We start from the raw sequence: 16,802 nt of genomic DNA, 5'->3' as shown, positions 1-16,802 counted from the left end.
TTTCCAATTTCACATGGGCACACAATATGTTTTATTTATATATATATATCTCAGGGGGCTATGTAAAACATGTGTGTTTATACCAATGCATTTTGCACAGTAGCAGCACCCAAACACACAGGTAAGAAACATGTGTATGTGTGGAACAAAATAGGTTTTTAAAAAATCTTACATTTCTGGAAGTAATTCACTAGCATGTCCTCATTCCTATAGATTCGTTTTTTAAATCCGTTTTTTCCTACTGAAAACAACCAAACCTTTGTTTGTGTAGAATATGCAGTCACAATAGATAATTCAGAAGCAATGCAAACATAAATTATAACTAGCAGTGGCAATGGTTTTTGTTGGAATTCTGCCAGCCATCACCAATTTAAAAAAACAAAAAAAAAACCTTAGATAAAATAAAAAAATGATGTTAGTCGTAATAAGCACACATTGCCACAGTGGTTCCTGGCACAGAAAGGAACATCTCTGTGGGCAGATGTGCTTTTTATGAAAAAGCAGAATACTGCCACTCACAGTGACGCTGCTGCCCCGGGCGATGATAACTTCTTCTAGCAGTGCTACTGGTAATTAAAATCACAAGGAGAAGTCTGTGTGTGCGCCACTACTTTTGTTAACAAGTGACGAACAGGGAGGAGGGAGATGCGAGCAGAGCATCAAAGGGCTGGGCGAGAAGGGGGGGTGAATGCGAAGGGCAAGAAGGGGGGGAATGCGGGGAGCAGCTGTGTACACGTGCACGCCATCGTGCACTCAAGCTTGTAGCCAGCAAACCATGTGGGCAGCACTTTGAAAATCCCCTTTACTAAAAGTCGAGCAACAGTGCATGCGCTGTTCTAGGCTCGACCTAAAAAGGAGTTAAATTGCTAGAGGTAGATGGAAGGCTCACACAGTGTCCTTGGGATGTCTCACGGCAGGGCCACTGAGGGAGCCAGTGGTGGCAATCAGCCACTGTTGGACAGGCCACATGAAGGGCTCGCTCCCTCCCCGCATGACAGGGCCCGAGCCCCGGCCCTCCAGGTGTTACCCACAGAAGCAACCCGCACCCCGTCCCCTACGGGACTCCTGCCCCCGGACATCTCTGTATCATGGGGCCGAGCCACTACCAGCTCCATCGCCCGGCCCGGCCGCCATCTTGGACCCTGCACCACGAGGCCGCGTGGCCTCGACTCGACCCTAACCCTGGGCCTGGCCAGGCCCCGACATCCCGGCACCGCCATCCTCCCAGGAGGTGAACGGACCACTTGGCAGGTCAATGGGAGAAAGAAGTGTCGATGGCTCTCCCCCGCCAGGTGCCGATCGCCCCAGCTCCCCCGGGCACTGGCTCCACCCCCCTGCTGGGTGTCTGGACTCCCTCATCCCGGACCTCCCGACCTCCAAGTGCGAGGGTCCGGACATCAGAGGGCGCCAGACCTATAACTGGGGCAGCTCCAGAGCAGGAAGGCAGTTGTATCCTGGAGTCGAGAGACCCCGTGAAGAACTCATCCTTGACGGACTACAGGCGCTGCCGTAGCCCTGCCTTGTGAACTATCATCCTGCCTGCTGGCGCTGCCGCAACCTTCTGCATCCTTCATCCTCGTCGGGACCTGCTGGCGCTGCCGCGGACCGTTGTAACTACCACCTTCACCGGGACCTGCTGGCGCTGCCGCGGACCGTCGCTACCTTCGATCATCTAGGGACCTGCCGGCGCTGCCGCGGCCCGTCCACCTAGAACTCCGAGCTTGAGGATTGTGAGCTACCCATCATATCATCGCATCTACCAGATTGGTAACAAGACTGTCCCGCTACCCCCTTTCCCATCCAAGAGACTAAAATCGAGGGGACCCCTGAGTCCTGACCTCCTTGTACCATTCTATCGTACTTCAAGATTGCTTATAAAGAACGTTAAACCTTATCTTTGTGTGGGGTACATCTGTGGGGGGGAAAATACTCGTCTGTACGATCGCTGGAGACGGCTCTCCCCGGAGACCTCTCCCCTTGTCCTCTGCCGACCCTCCAGGTCCGTCTAACATCGGTGGCCAGCGGCGCGATCCGAATCAACGCGTAATCGTACAGAGAGTAGCTCACCCCACGACTAAACCACAATGACAACCAAAGAGAGCGGATCCACCGAGAAATTCCAGATGGAGAAATTGGAAGAGTACAGCCATCGTGAGTTGAAACAATTTTGCATGGAACTAGGCATTGCTACCACCGGTCTGAGCACTGAAGACGATTTCAAGCACGCCATTGAGTCTTGGGCAGAAACCGGGGCCGTCAGACCACCGGACCAAAACATTGCAGCATCAGAAAGGAACACCACGGCTCCCGAGGAGCGAAGCACGGGTCTCTCGCAGGAAGAGATCCAAGAGAGAGACAGAAGCAGACTACATGAGTTAGAAATGGCACGGCTCAAAATGGACGGTGAACTAAAATTAGCCGAACAAAAACTGAACCTAGAACATCTGCGGCTCTGAGAAGAACGGGAAGAAAAACAGAGGCAAAGAGAACTCGAAGAAAAGAGACTAGCGTACGAACACGAGCGCAAACTGGCAGAATTAGACCTACGGAAGCAAAACAAAGATCTGGGGGTGCCCGAGCAACCGCGCACCCCAGGAGCGACAGAAAAAAAGGTCCACATCCCCAAGGATGTCGTACGAGAATATTTCCGAGACGACGACATCCAACAGTGGTTCAAGGCCTACGAGATCGCCATGACCTCCCACTGGATCGACCGAAGTGACTGGGGAGCCGGTCTATGGGGGAGGTTCATCAATGAAGGCCGCGATGCCCTGTTACAGCTCCCCGACCATCTGATGACATCCTATGACCACAAGAAGGCGGCCCTCCTCACTCGATATGGGCTCACACCCGAAATGTACCGCCAGAGGTTCCGAGACTGCACCTGAATCCCGGGTACAACTTGGGTGGAATATGTAAACTATTTCAGCCGAGCCTTCGAGGGTTGGATCAAGGGGAGCCACGTAACGACCTACGAGCAACTTTTTAATCTCATGGTGTGGGAGCACCTCTCCAACAACTGCTTCGTCGAGCTCAGGCAGCACCTCCTCGACAGTAAATTGACTGATCCACGGCAGCTCGCCGCCGAGGCTGACCAATGGGAGAGCAGCCGAGTAGGCCGGGGTGGGCCGCACGAACAGAACAGGAACAACCAAGGTCAGCACCGTCCCTGAGGAGGAGTAGGAGGCCAGGGACGGGAAAGAGACACCGCCCCGGCCGCTCCCGCTACCAGCACCCCGCCCCCGGCCAGCCGGGGCAACCCCCCGATGCGCCCGGGGTTCCGAGCCAATGTCACGTGTCACCGATGCCAGCGAGTCGGCCACTACGCCAATGACCCGAACTGTCCACAGAACCAGACTCCGAGGCCCCGCCAGGTAGCTGCCGCCGCCCTGAGGGGAGAGCAAATCTCCGAAGAACAGGAAGAGTGCGAACAAGAACAACAAGAGTGGGAACCGGCCGCCATGGTGCTAGCGTGCCTAGGGGGAAGAGACATGGTCCCGCGGGCTCCCCTACCCGCCAACACCAGAAAATACAGTCAGTGGGTGAACATCAATGGGCGCAGGGCCGAAGCACTACGTGACACGGGGGCCAGTGTGACGGCCGTCCGCTGTCACCTGGTGACCCCGGAACAGATCCTGCCGAACATCCTCTGCCCCGTCCGTTCAGCCGACAATTCCGAGAGTCTGTGTCGGATGGCCTGCGTCCCCTTCGAATGGGGAGGAGTCTCCGGCATGTTGAAGGTGACGGTCCGAGATGATGCCCCCGTGGACTGTCTCCTGGGGAATGATCTTGAGAGTTCCCCGTGGGCCGCCGTGGAAAGAAGAGAGCACCTGGGGATGTTGGGCCTCCCGGACTGGGCATGCGTAACCACTCGGTCCATGGCCGCCCGGGCCATCTCCCGACCTGAAGAACCAGAATGGCCAGCACCTCCTCCCCCGGTCGCTCCAGTGGAGGACACCGACCACACCAACCCCCCTGAGCAAACCCCCGAAGGGCCCGCTCAGCTCCAGGACCTTCCCGACCTGGCTCAGTGGCGTCAAGAAGGGGGACCCACCCAGGAGCAGTTCCGTCAAGAGCAGAAGACCTGTCCCTCCCTCGAGGGACTGCGACAGCAAGCCCTCGCCCAGAACGCGGGAGACACCACCGGAGCCCATTGGATCTATTGGGACAACGACCTGTTGTATAGTGAACAAAGAATCGCGGAGTTAGGGGCCAGTCGAGTGTTGGTGGTGCCCCTCCGTTTTAGAGACTTCTTGCTGAATTTGGCCCACGATGTCCCTCTGGCTGGACACCTGGGACAGGACAAAACCTACAGTCGCCTGGTGACCCACTTTTTCTGGCCAAAGATGATAAACGACGTCCTCAACCACTGCCGGTCCTGCCCCACGTGCCAGGCCAGCGGGAAGAGCGGCCGCAAACTCAAAGCACCTCTGCAACCGTTCCCAGTTGTCACCACCCCGTTCGAGAGGGTGGGAATAGACATTGTGGGGCCCCTGGACCCCCGAACAGCACAAGGACATCGGTTCATCCTGGTACTGGTGGACCACGCCACCCGCTACCCCGAGGCTGTTCCCCTGCGAACTGTAACAGCCCCGGTGGTCGGCCGGGCCTTAATGGGGATCTTCTCCCGGGTGGGCTTTCCCCGAGAAGTCGTCAGCGACAGAGGCACAAACTTTATTTCAAAATATATGAAATCCCTCTGGCAACAGTGCGGGGTCACCTACCGATTCACGACCCCCTATCACCCTCAAGGAAACGGACTAGTCGAGCGGTTCAACCGCACGCTCAAGGGAATGATCGGGGGGTTGGAAGAGCCCCTCCGTCGCCAGTGGGATGTGCTACTCCCGTGCCTCCTCTTCGCCTATCGAGAAGTCCCCCAGAAGTCCCTCGGCTTCAGTCCTTTCGAACTCTTATACGGACACCCTGTTCGAGGGCCCCTCAGCCTAGTCAAAGAAGGTTGGGAGATGGCCCCCCTGAAGACCCCTCCAGACGTCTTCAAGTACCTCCTGACCCTACGCAATCAGACCAGACGATTCAGAGAAATGGCAAAAGCGAATCTTGAGGCCAGTCAGGAGGACATGAAGCAATGGTACGATCGAAATGCCTCCTCCATCGAATTCGCACCTGGCCAACAAGTGTGGGTGATGTCCCCCACCGAACCGTGTGCCTTGCAGGACAAGTGGACGGGGCCCTTCAAAGTGGTCGAGCGCAAGAGCCCCTTCACCTATCTCATCGATATGGAATCTCCCCGGAACCCCCTCCGGGTCCTCCACGCCAACAGACTCAAACCCCAAGTTGTGCGCTCGGAGCTCAGCCTCCTGATGGCTACGGACAGTGGAGCGGAAGAAGACTCCGAGCCTCTCCCTGATCTCCTAAAGACCCGTGAGAAAGATGGATCCATAGACGGGGTCCGACTCTTAGATGTCCTCACCCCGGAACAGCGCCAAGACTGCCGGGACCTCCTGCTGCAATTTGCGACCCTGTTTTCCCTCACCCCAGGGGTCACCCCCTGGTGCTTGCACGACGTGGACACTGGGGACAGTCCCCCTATCAGACATCGGGCGTACCGCGTACCAGATCGGGTACGTGCCTGCATCCAAGAAGAAGTGTCAAAGATGCTCACGCTCGGGGTCATCGAGCCCTCGGACAGCCCCTGGGCCAGCCCGGTCGTGCTGGTCCCCAAAGCTGCTGCCCCCGGCACCACTCCTGAGCTCCGATTCTGCGTTGACTATCGGGGCCTGAACGCTGTCACCAGAACCGACGCTCATCCCATCCCCCGAGCAGATGAACTGATCGACCGCATGGGGGCTGCCCGCTACCTCAGCATCTTCGACCTGACAGCGGGCTACTGGCAGATCGGTCTCACACCCCGGGCTCAAGAACGATCCGCCTTTTCCACCCCCGATGGCCACTACCACTTCAAGGTCATGCCATTCGGCATGAAGAACGCTCCAGCTACTTTTCAGCGACTGGTGAACCAGGTACTGGCGGGACTCGAGGAGTTCAGCGCCGCCTACCTGGACGATATCGCTGTGTACAGCCACTGGTCAGACCACCTCCGCCACCTCCGAGAGGTCCTGCAGGCCCTCCAACAGGCCGGCCTCACAATCAAGGCCAGCAAGTGCCAAATTGGTCAGGGGTCCGTGACCTATCTCGGACACCAAGTGGGAAGCGGTCTGGTGGCCCCTCTTCAACTCAAGATCGCTGCCATCCAGTCCTGGCAGCCTCCAGTCACGCAAACCGAGGTCCGAGCCTTCTTGGGGCTCACCGGCTACTACCGGCGGTTTGTGAGGGACTATGGCAGCATTGTGGGGCCCCTCACAGAACTCACATCCAAAAACCATCCGAAGGAGGTCAACTGGACTCCAGACTGTCAAGCGGCCTTCGAAAAGTTGAAGGCCGCCATGTGCACTGCCCCTGTGCTCCAGGCCCCCGACTACAGCCGGGAATTCATCGTACAAACAGATGCCTCCGACCATGGCATCGGGGCGGTCCTCTCCCAGTTGAACCCCGAAGGACTTGACCAACCGGTGGCCTTCATCAGCAGACGCCTACTGGCCCGAGAACAGCGCTGGAGCACCATCGAGAGGGAGGCCTTCGCAGTAGTGTGGGCCCTCAAGAAGCTCCGGCCCTATCTCTTCGGTACCCACTTCCGGGTGCAAACAGATCATCGGCCCCTGCAGTGGCTAATGCAGATGCGGGGGGAAAATCCCAAACGATTGCGTTGGTCCATCTCCCTGCAGGGGATGGACTTCACTGTGGAACACCGACCTGGCCAAGACCACGCCAACGCGGATGGCCTGTCGCGCTTTTTACGCCTCGACGAGGAGAGTCCCCAAGAGGATGGGTGACTCTCCCCGCCTTCAGCTGGGGGGGACGCATGTTGGACAGGCCACATGAAGGGCTCGCTCCCTCCCCGCATGACAGGGCCCGCCACCCGCTACCCCGAGGCTGTTCCCCTGCGAACTGTAACAGCCCCGGTGGTCGGCCGGGCCTTAATGGGGATCTTCTCCCGGGTGGGCTTTCCCCGAGAAGTCGTCAGCGACAGAGGCACAAACTTTATTTCAAAATATATGAAATCCCTCTGGCAACAGTGCGGGGTCACCTACCGATTCACGACCCCCTATCACCCTCAAGGAAACGGACTAGTCGAGCGGTTCAACCGCACGCTCAAGGGAATGATCGGGGGGTTGGAAGAGCCCCTCCGTCGCCAGTGGGATGTGCTACTCCCGTGCCTCCTCTTCGCCTATCGAGAAGTCCCCCAGAAGTCCCTCGGCTTCAGTCCTTTCGAACTCTTATACGGACACCCTGTTCGAGGGCCCCTCAGCCTAGTCAAAGAAGGTTGGGAGATGGCCCCCCTGAAGACCCCTCCAGACGTCTTCAAGTACCTCCTGACCCTACGCAATCAGACCAGACGATTCAGAGAAATGGCAAAAGCGAATCTTGAGGCCAGTCAGGAGGACATGAAGCAATGGTACGATCGAAATGCCTCCTCCATCGAATTCGCACCTGGCCAACAAGTGTGGGTGATGTCCCCCACCGAACCGTGTGCCTTGCAGGACAAGTGGACGGGGCCCTTCAAAGTGGTCGAGCGCAAGAGCCCCTTCACCTATCTCATCGATATGGAATCTCCCCGGAACCCCCTCCGGGTCCTCCACGCCAACAGACTCAAACCCCAAGTTGTGCGCTCGGAGCTCAGCCTCCTGATGGCTACGGACAGTGGAGCGGAAGAAGACTCCGAGCCTCTCCCTGATCTCCTAAAGACCCGTGAGAAAGATGGATCCATAGACGGGGTCCGACTCTTAGATGTCCTCACCCCGGAACAGCGCCAAGACTGCCGGGACCTCCTGCTGCAATTTGCGACCCTGTTTTCCCTCACCCCAGGGGTCACCCCCTGGTGCTTGCACGACGTGGACACTGGGGACAGTCCCCCTATCAGACATCGGGCGTACCGCGTACCAGATCGGGTACGTGCCTGCATCCAAGAAGAAGTGTCAAAGATGCTCACGCTCGGGGTCATCGAGCCCTCGGACAGCCCCTGGGCCAGCCCGGTCGTGCTGGTCCCCAAAGCTGCTGCCCCCGGCACCACTCCTGAGCTCCGATTCTGCGTTGACTATCGGGGCCTGAACGCTGTCACCAGAACCGACGCTCATCCCATCCCCCGAGCAGATGAACTGATCGACCGCATGGGGGCTGCCCGCTACCTCAGCATCTTCGACCTGACAGCGGGCTACTGGCAGATCGGTCTCACACCCCGGGCTCAAGAACGATCCGCCTTTTCCACCCCCGATGGCCACTACCACTTCAAGGTCATGCCATTCGGCATGAAGAACGCTCCAGCTACTTTTCAGCGACTGGTGAACCAGGTACTGGCGGGACTCGAGGAGTTCAGCGCCGCCTACCTGGACGATATCGCTGTGTACAGCCACTGGTCAGACCACCTCCGCCACCTCCGAGAGGTCCTGCAGGCCCTCCAACAGGCCGGCCTCACAATCAAGGCCAGCAAGTGCCAAATTGGTCAGGGGTCCGTGACCTATCTCGGACACCAAGTGGGAAGCGGTCTGGTGGCCCCTCTTCAACTCAAGATCGCTGCCATCCAGTCCTGGCAGCCTCCAGTCACGCAAACCGAGGTCCGAGCCTTCTTGGGGCTCACCGGCTACTACCGGCGGTTTGTGAGGGACTATGGCAGCATTGTGGGGCCCCTCACAGAACTCACATCCAAAAACCATCCGAAGGAGGTCAACTGGACTCCAGACTGTCAAGCGGCCTTCGAAAAGTTGAAGGCCGCCATGTGCACTGCCCCTGTGCTCCAGGCCCCCGACTACAGCCGGGAATTCATCGTACAAACAGATGCCTCCGACCATGGCATCGGGGCGGTCCTCTCCCAGTTGAACCCCGAAGGACTTGACCAACCGGTGGCCTTCATCAGCAGACGCCTACTGGCCCGAGAACAGCGCTGGAGCACCATCGAGAGGGAGGCCTTCGCAGTAGTGTGGGCCCTCAAGAAGCTCCGGCCCTATCTCTTCGGTACCCACTTCCGTGTGCAAACAGATCATCGGCCCCTGCAGTGGCTAATGCAGATGCGGGGGGAAAATCCCAAACTATTGCGTTGGTCCATCTCCCTGCAGGGGATGGACTTCACTGTGGAACACCGACCTGGCCAAGACCACGCCAACGCGGATGGCCTGTCGCGCTTTTTACGCCTCGACGAGGAGAGTCCCCAAGAGGATGGGTGACTCTCCCCGCCTTCAGCTGGGGGGGACGCATGTTGGACAGGCCACATGAAGGGCTCGCTCCCTCCCCGCATGACAGGGCCCGAGCCCCGGCCCTCCAGGTGTTACCCACAGAAGCAACCCGCACCCCGTCCCCTACGGGACTCCTGCCCCCGGACATCTCTGTATCATGGGGCCGAGCCACTACCAGCTCCATCGCCCGGCCCGGCCGCCATCTTGGACCCTGCACCACGAGGCCGCGTGGCCTCGACTCGACCCTAACCCTGGGCCTGGCCAGGCCCCAACATCCCGGCACCACCATCCTCCCAGGAGGTGAACGGACCACTTGGCAGGTCAATGGGAGAAAGAAGTGTCGATGGCTCTCCCCCGCCAGGTGCCGATCGCCCCAGCTCCCCCGGGCACTGGCTCCACCCCCCTGCTGGGTGTCTGGACTCCCTCATCCCGGACCTCCCGACCTCCAAGTGCGAGGGTCCGGACATCAAAGGGCGCCAGACCTATAACTGGGGCAGCTCCAGAGCAGGAAGGCAGTTGTATCCTGGAGTCGAGAGACCCCGTGAAGAACTCATCCTTGACGGACTACTGGCGCTGCCGTAGCCCTGCCTTGTGAACTATCGTCCTGCCTGCTGGCGCTGCCGCAACCTTCTGCATCCTTCATCCTCGTCGGGACCTGCTGGCGCTGCCCCGGACCGTTGTAACTACCACCTTCACCGGGACCTGCTGGCGCTGCCGCGGACCGTCGCTACCTTCGATCATCTCGGGACCTGCCGGCGCTGCCGCGGCCCGTCCACCTAGAACGCCGAGCTCGAGGATTGTGAGCTACCCATCATATCATCGCAGCTACCAGATTGGTAACAAGACTGTCCCGCTACCCCCTTTCCCATCCAAGAGACTAGAATCGAGGGGACCCCTGAGTCCTGACCTCCTTGTACCATTCTATCGTACTTCAAGATTGCTTATAAAGAACGTTAAACCTTATCTTTGTGTGGTGTACATCTGTGGGGGGGAAGTTACTCGTCTGTACGATCGCTGGAGACGGCTCTCCCCGGAGACCTCTCCCCTTGTCCTCGGCCGACCCTCCAGGTCCGTCTAACAGCCACAGACACAGTAGATGTGACGCTCCCGCTGTACCCTTGGGATGCCATGCGGCAGGGACCCAGAAGAGCAGGGAGGGGCCAAGAAGGAGTTCGAAGGCGAGCGGGACGGTACTTGCAGCCCGGGCTGGTCCTGACGGACACCCACCGAAGCGGTAGCAAGTTGAAGCCTCACACTGTTGAACCAATAGCCCAGGTGGTTGGGCCCCTCCCCAGAGATTGGCTGCCTGAAGACAGGCAATAAACAAGAACGGACTAAAAGGACTACAATTGCAAAGACAATATAAGTGTTGACAGAATGTTATGCATGAGCATGAAATTAGCAATATGGATAAATGTTATGTTATAATAAACTGTGACCTTTTAACGCACCAAGCATGTGGTGACTGGTGTTTTGTCAGAGGTTAAGAGGGCCGCAGCTGGAAAGTTTAAAGGGTGGGGGAGGTGACTCCCCACCTGGGAGGAGTTTAGTAACTTCTTAAGGTACTGTATCCATGTAAAAGGCCATCGCTATTGGCTTTGCCAATGCTTGTTTAAATTGTAACCACCTCATGGTATATGAAGGGTGACGTGCACGGTGTCAGTACGAGGTTTCTTGCAGAAGATGACTCATGATGAAAGGCTGGCATGAGGTGATGGTGATTGGATGAAAGGAGGGCGCGTGTGAAGATGGAGGCGCCGCTAAGAACATGGGAGGCCTCCAGGGCCTGCTTTGAGGATGGGTCTGGCCTCCTCAGGGTAGAGAAAGATGTAGAGCTCAAACCCCTCCTCCCCCCTCCCCAGGTGCATGAGAGAGAAAGACCCTGGACTTACCGGAGCTCCAGTAGGCGTCTCCGCGGATCCGTCAGAGCCGCACACACCGGAGAGATGTCCGTCACCGGCTCCGGCTCAGGCGACCTCCACTCATCCCACATTTTACATCCTTCGAGTCTGCGGAAGAAAGAACAGCCGTGAGCGTCACGGGGTCAGCACAGGGGTCAAGGGTCAGTGCAGGGGTCAGGGCAGGGGTCAGTGCAAAGGTCCATGCAGGTGTCAGTGCAAGGGTCAGTGCAGGGGTCAGTGCTGGGTCAGGGCAGGGGACAGGGGGCAGGGCAGGGGTCAGTGCAGGGGTCAGTGCAGGGGTCGGTGCAGGGGTCAGTGCAGGGGTCAGTGCAGGGGTCAGTGCTGGGTCAGTGCAGGGGTCAGTGCAGGGGTCAGGGCAGGGGTCAGTGCAGGGGTCAGTGCAGAGGTCAGTGCAGGGGTCAGTGCTGGGTCAGTGCAGGGGTCGGTGCTGGGGTCGGTGCAGGGGTCAGTGCGGGGGTCGGTGCAGACATCAGGGCAGAGGTCAGTGCAGGTGTCAGGGCAGGGGTCAGGGCAGGGGTCAGTGCAGGGGTCAGTGCAGGGGCCAGTGCAGGGGCCAGTGCAGGGGTCAGTGCAGGGGTCAGTGCAGGGGCCAGGGCAGGGGTCAGTGCAGGGGTCAGTGCTGGGGTCAGTGCAGGGGTCAGTGCAGGGGTCAGTGCAGGGGTCAGTGCAAGGATCAGTGCAGGGGTCAGTGCAGAGGTCAGTGGTGGGGTCAGTGCAAGGGTCAGTGCAGGGGTCAGGGCAGGGATCAGTGCAGGGGTCAGTGCAGGGGTCAGTGCAAGGGTCAGTGCAGGGGTCAGTGCAAGGGTCAGTGCAGGGGTCAGTGCTGGGGTCAGTGCAGGGGTCGGTGCTGGGGTCAGTGCAGGGGTCAGTGTAGGGGTCAGTGCATGGGTCAGTGCTGGGGTCGGTGCAGGGATCAGTGCTGGGGTCAGTGCATGGGTCAGTGCAGGGGTCAGTGCAGGGGTCAGTGCAGGGGTCAGTGCTGGGGTCAGTGCAGGGGTCGGTGCTGGGGTCGGTGCAGGGATCAGTGCTGGGGTCAGTGCATGGGTCAGTGCAGGGGTCAGTGCAGGGGTCAGTGCAAGGGTCAGTGCAGGGGTCCGTGCAGGCGTCAGTGCAGGGGTCAGGGCAGGGGTCAGTGCAGGGGTCAGTGCTGGGGTCAGTGCAGGGGTCGGTGCTGGGGTCGGTGCAGGGATCAGTGCTGGGGTCAGTGCATGGGTCAGTGCATGGGTCAGTGCAGGGGTCAGTGCAGGGGTCAGGGCAGGGGTCAGTGCAGGGGTCAGTGCAGGGGTCAGGGCAGGGGTCAGGGCAGGGGTCAGGGCAGGGGTCAGTGCTGGGCTCAGTGCAGGGGTCGGTGCTGGGGTCGGTGCAGGGATCAGTGCTGGGGTCAGTGCATGGGTCAGTGCAGGGGTCAGTGCAGGGGTCAGTGCAGGGGTCAGGGCAGGGGTCAGTGCAAGGGTCAGTGCAAGGGTCAGTGCAGGGGTCAGTGCAGGGGTCAGTGCAAGGGTCAGTTTAGGGGTCAGTGCAAGGGTCAGTTTAGGGGTCAGTGCAAGTGTCAGGGCAGGGGTCAGTGCAAGGGTCAGTGCAGGGGTCAGGGAAGGGGTCGGGCAGGGGTCAGTGTAGGGGTCCGTGCAGGGTACAGGGCAGGGGTCAGCAGGGCTCAGGGCAGGGGTCAGTGCAGGGGTCAGGGCAGGTGTCAGTGCAAGGGTCAGTGCAGGGGTCAGGGAAGGGGTCGGGCAGGGGTCAGTGTAGGGGTCAGTGCAGGAGTCAGGGCAGTGGTCAGCAGGGCTCAGGGCAGGGGTCAATGCAGGGGTCAGGGCAGGTGTCAGTGCAAGGGTCAGTGCAGGGGTCAGGGCAGAGGTCAGTGCAGGGGTCAGTGCAAGAGTCAGTGCAGGGGTCAGTGCAGGGGTCGGTGCAGGGGTCAGTGCAGTGGTCAGGGTAGGGGTCAGGGCAGGGGTCAGGGCAAGGGTCAGTGCAGGGGTCGGTGCAGGGGTCAGGGCAGGGGTCAGTGCAGGGGTCAGTGCAGGAGTCAGGGCAGTGGTCAGGCAGGGCTCAGGGCAGGGGTCAGTGCAGGAGTCAGTGCAGGGGTCAGGGCAGGTGTCAGTGCAAGGGTCAGTGCAAGGGTCAGTGCAGGGGTCAGGGCAGAGGTCAGTGCAGGGGTCAGTGCAAGGGTCAGTGCAGGGGTCAGTGCAAGGGTCAGGGCAGGGGTCAGTGCAGGGGTCAGGGCAGGGGTCAGGGCAGGGGTCAGCGCAAGGGTCAGTGCAGGGGTCAGTGCAGGGGTCAGGGCAGGGGTCAGGGCAGGGGTCAGTGCAGGGGTCAGTGCAAGGGTCAGTGCAGGGGTCAGGGGTGGGGTCAGTGCAAGGGTCAGTGCAGGTGTCAGTGCAGGGGTCAGTGCTGGGGTCGGTGCAGGGGTCAGTGCTGGGGTCAGTGCAGGGGTCAGTGCTGGGGTCAGTGCAGGGATCGGTGCTGGGGTCGGTGCAGGGATCAGTGCTGGGGTCAGTGCATGGGTCAGTGCTGGGGTCAATGCAGGGGTCAGGGCAGGGGTCAGGGCAGGGGTCAGTGCAGGGGTCAGTGCAAGGGTCAGTGCAGGGGTCAGTGCAGGGGTCAGGGCAGGGGTCAGTGCAGGGGTCGGCGCAGGGGTCGGTGCAGGGGACAGGGCAGGGGTCAGTGCAAGGGTCAGTGCAGGGGTCAGGGCAGGGGTCAGTGCAAGGGTCAGTGCAAGGGTCAGTGCAGGGGTCAGTGCGAGAGTCAGGGCAGGTGTCAGTGCAAGGGTCAGTGCAGGGGTCAGGGCAGGGGTCAGGGCAGGGGTCAGTGCAGGGGTCGGTGCAGGGGACAGGGCAGGGGTCAGTGCAGGGGTCGGTGCTGGGGTCAGTGCAGGGGTCAGTGCAAGGGTCAGTGCAAGGTTCAGTGCAGGGGTCAGTGCAAGGGTCAGTGCAGGGGTCAGCGCTGGGGTCAATGCAGGGGTCAGTTCAGGGGTCAGGGCAGGGGTCAGGGCAGGGGTCAGTGCAGGGGTCGGTGCAGGGACAGGGCAGGGGTCAGTGCAAGGGTCAGTGCAAGGGTCAGTGCAGGGGTCAGTGCAGGGGTCAGTGCAAGGGTCAGTTTAGGGGTCAGTGCAAGGGTCAGTTTAGGGGTCAGTGCAAGTGTCAGGGCAGGGGTCAGTGCAAGGGTCAGTGCAGGGGTCAGGGAAGGGGTCGGGCAGGGGTCAGTGTAGGGGTCCGTGCAGGGTACAGGGCAGGGGTCAGCAGGGCTCAGGGCAGGGGTCAGTGCAGGGGTCAGGGCAGGTGTCAGTGCAAGGGTCAGTGCAGGGGTCAGGGAAGGGGTCGGGCAGGGGTCAGTGTAGGGGTCAGTGCAGGAGTCAGGGCAGTGGTCAGCAGGGCTCAGGGCAGGGGTCAGTGCAGGGGTCAGGGCAGGTGTCAGTGCAAGGGTCAGTGCAGGGGTCAGGGCAGAGGTCAGTGCAGGGGTCAGTGCAAGGGTCAGTGCAGGGGTCAGTGCAGGGGTCGGTGCAGGGGTCAGTGCAGTGGTCAGGGTAGGGGTCAGGGCAGGGGTCAGGGCAAGGGTCAGTGCAGGGGTCGGTGCAGGGGTCAGGGCAGGGGTCAGTGCAGGGGTCAGTGCAGGAGTCAGGGCAGTGGTCAGGCAGGGCTCAGGGCAGGGGTCAGTGCAGGAGTCAGTGCAGGGGTCAGGGCAGGTGTCAGTGCAAGGGTCAGTGCAAGGGTCAGTGCAGTGGTCAGGGCAGAGGTCAGTGCAGGGGTCAGTGCAAGGGTCAGTGCAGGGGTCAGTGCAAGGGTCAGGGCAGGGGTCAGTGCAGGGGTCAGGGCAGGGGTCAGGGCAGGGGTCAGCGCAAGGGTCAGTGCAGGGGTCAGTGCAGGGGTCAGGGCAGGGGTCAGTGCAGGGGTCAGTGCAGGGGTCAGTGCAAGGGTCAGTGCAGGGGTCAGGGGTGGGGTCAGTGCAAGGGTCAGTGCAGGTGTCAGTGCAGGGGTCAGTGCTGTGTCAGTGCAGGGGTTGGTGCTGGGGTCGGTGCAGGGGTCAGTGCTGGGGTCAGTGCAGGGGTCATTGCTGGGGTCGGTGCAGGGATCAGTGCTGGGGTCAGTGCATGGGTCAGTGCTGGGGTCAATGCAGGGGTCAGGGCAGGGGTCAGGGCAGGGGTCAGTGCAGGGGTCAGTGCAGGGGTCAGTGCAAGGGTCAGTGCAGGGGTCAGGGCAGGGGTCAGTGCAGGGGTCGGTGCAGGGGTCGGTGCAGGGGACAGGGCAGGGGTCAGTGCAAGGGTCAGTGCAGGGGTCAGGGCAGGGGTCAGTGCAAGGGTCAGTGCAAGGGTCAGTGCAGGGGTCAGTGCGAGAGTCAGGGCAGGTGTCAGTGCAAGGGTCAGTGCAGGGGTCAGGGCAGGGGTCAGGGCAGGGGTCAGTGCAGGGGTCGGTGCAGGGGACAGGGTAGGGGTCAGTGCAGGGGTCGGTGCTGGGGTCAGTGCAGGGGTCAGTGCAAGGGTCAGTGCAAGGTTCAGTGCAGGGGTCAGTGCAAGGGTCAGTGCAGGGGTCAGCGCTGGGGTCAATGCAGGGGTCAGTTCAGGGGTCAGGGCAGGGGTCAGGGCAGGGGTCAGTGCAGTGGTCCGTGCAAGGGTCAGTGCAAGGGTCAGTGCAGGGATCAGGGCAGGGGTCAGTCCAGGGGTCGGTGCAGGGGACAGGGCAGGGGTCGGTGCAGACATCAGGGCAGAGGTCAGTGCATATGTCAGGGCAGGGGTCAGGGCAGGGGTCAGTGCAGGGGTCAGTGCAGGGGCCAGTGCAGGGGCCAGTGCAGGGGCCAGTGCAGGGGCCAGTGCAAGGGTCAGTGCAGGGGCCAGTGCAGGGGTCAGTGCAGGGGTCAGTGCAGGGGTCAGTGCAGGGGTCAGTGCAGGGGTCAGTGCAGGGGTCAGTGCAAGGATCAGTGCAGGGGTCAGTGCAGAGGTCAGTGGTGGGGTCAGTGCAAGGGTCAGTGCAGGGGTCAGTGCTGGGGTCAGTGCAGGGGTCGGTGCTGGGGTCGGTGCAGGGATCAGTGCTGGGGTCAGTGCATGGGTCAGTGCAGGGGTCAGTGCAGGGGTTAGTGCAGGGGTCAGTGCTGGGGTCAGTGCAGGGGTCGGTGCTGGGGTCGGTGCAGGGATCAGTGCTGGGGTCAGTGCATGGGTCAGTGCAGGGGTCAGTGCAAGGGTCAGTGCAGGGGTCAGTGCTGGGGTCAGTGCAGGGGTCGGTGCTGGGGTCGGTGCAGGGGTCAGTGTAGGGGTCAGTGCATGGGTCAGTGCATGGGTCAGTGCAGGGGTCAGTGCAGGGGTCAGTGCAGGGGTCAGTGCAGGGGTCAGTGCAGGGGTCAGGGCAGGGGTCAGGGCAGGGGTCAGTGCAGGGGTCAGTGCAGGGGTCAGGGCAGTGGTCAGGGCAGGGGTCAGTGCAGGGGTCAGTGCTGGGGTCAGTGCAGGGGTCGGTGCTGGGGTCGGTGCAGGGATCAGTGCAGGGGTCAGTGCAGGGGTCAGTGCAAGGGTCAGTGCAGGGGTCAGGGGTGGGGTCAGTGCAAGGGTCAGTGCAGGTGTCAGTGCAGGGGTCAGTGCTGTGTCAGTGCAGGGGTTGGTGCTGGGGTCGGTGCAGGGGTCAGTGCTGGGGTCAGTGCAGGGGTCAGTGCTGGG

The 16,802-nt window shown here is 60.8% G+C and overlaps 1 protein-coding gene across 1 annotated transcript in view; it reads right to left on the bottom strand.

Annotated features, from left to right (window-relative positions):
• The window catches only part of LOC147662872 (NACHT, LRR and PYD domains-containing protein 3-like), a 621,411-nt gene that overhangs the window by 101,242 nt on the left and 503,367 nt on the right, over positions 1-16,802 (bottom strand). The window contains exon 5 of the mRNA XM_086950831.1: positions 11,138-11,254. Within this exon, the coding sequence (XP_086806957.1) occupies positions 11,138-11,254 (117 nt within the window). The remainder of the gene's footprint in view (positions 1-11,137; positions 11,255-16,802) is intronic.

The sequence above is a fragment of the Lissotriton vulgaris genome, unplaced genomic scaffold, assembly GCF_964263255.1.
Source record: "Lissotriton vulgaris unplaced genomic scaffold, aLisVul1.2 SCAFFOLD_875, whole genome shotgun sequence".
In the NCBI taxonomy this organism is placed as follows: Eukaryota; Metazoa; Chordata; class Amphibia; order Caudata; family Salamandridae; genus Lissotriton; species Lissotriton vulgaris.
This window is presented reverse-complemented; position numbering and strand designations above follow the sequence as displayed.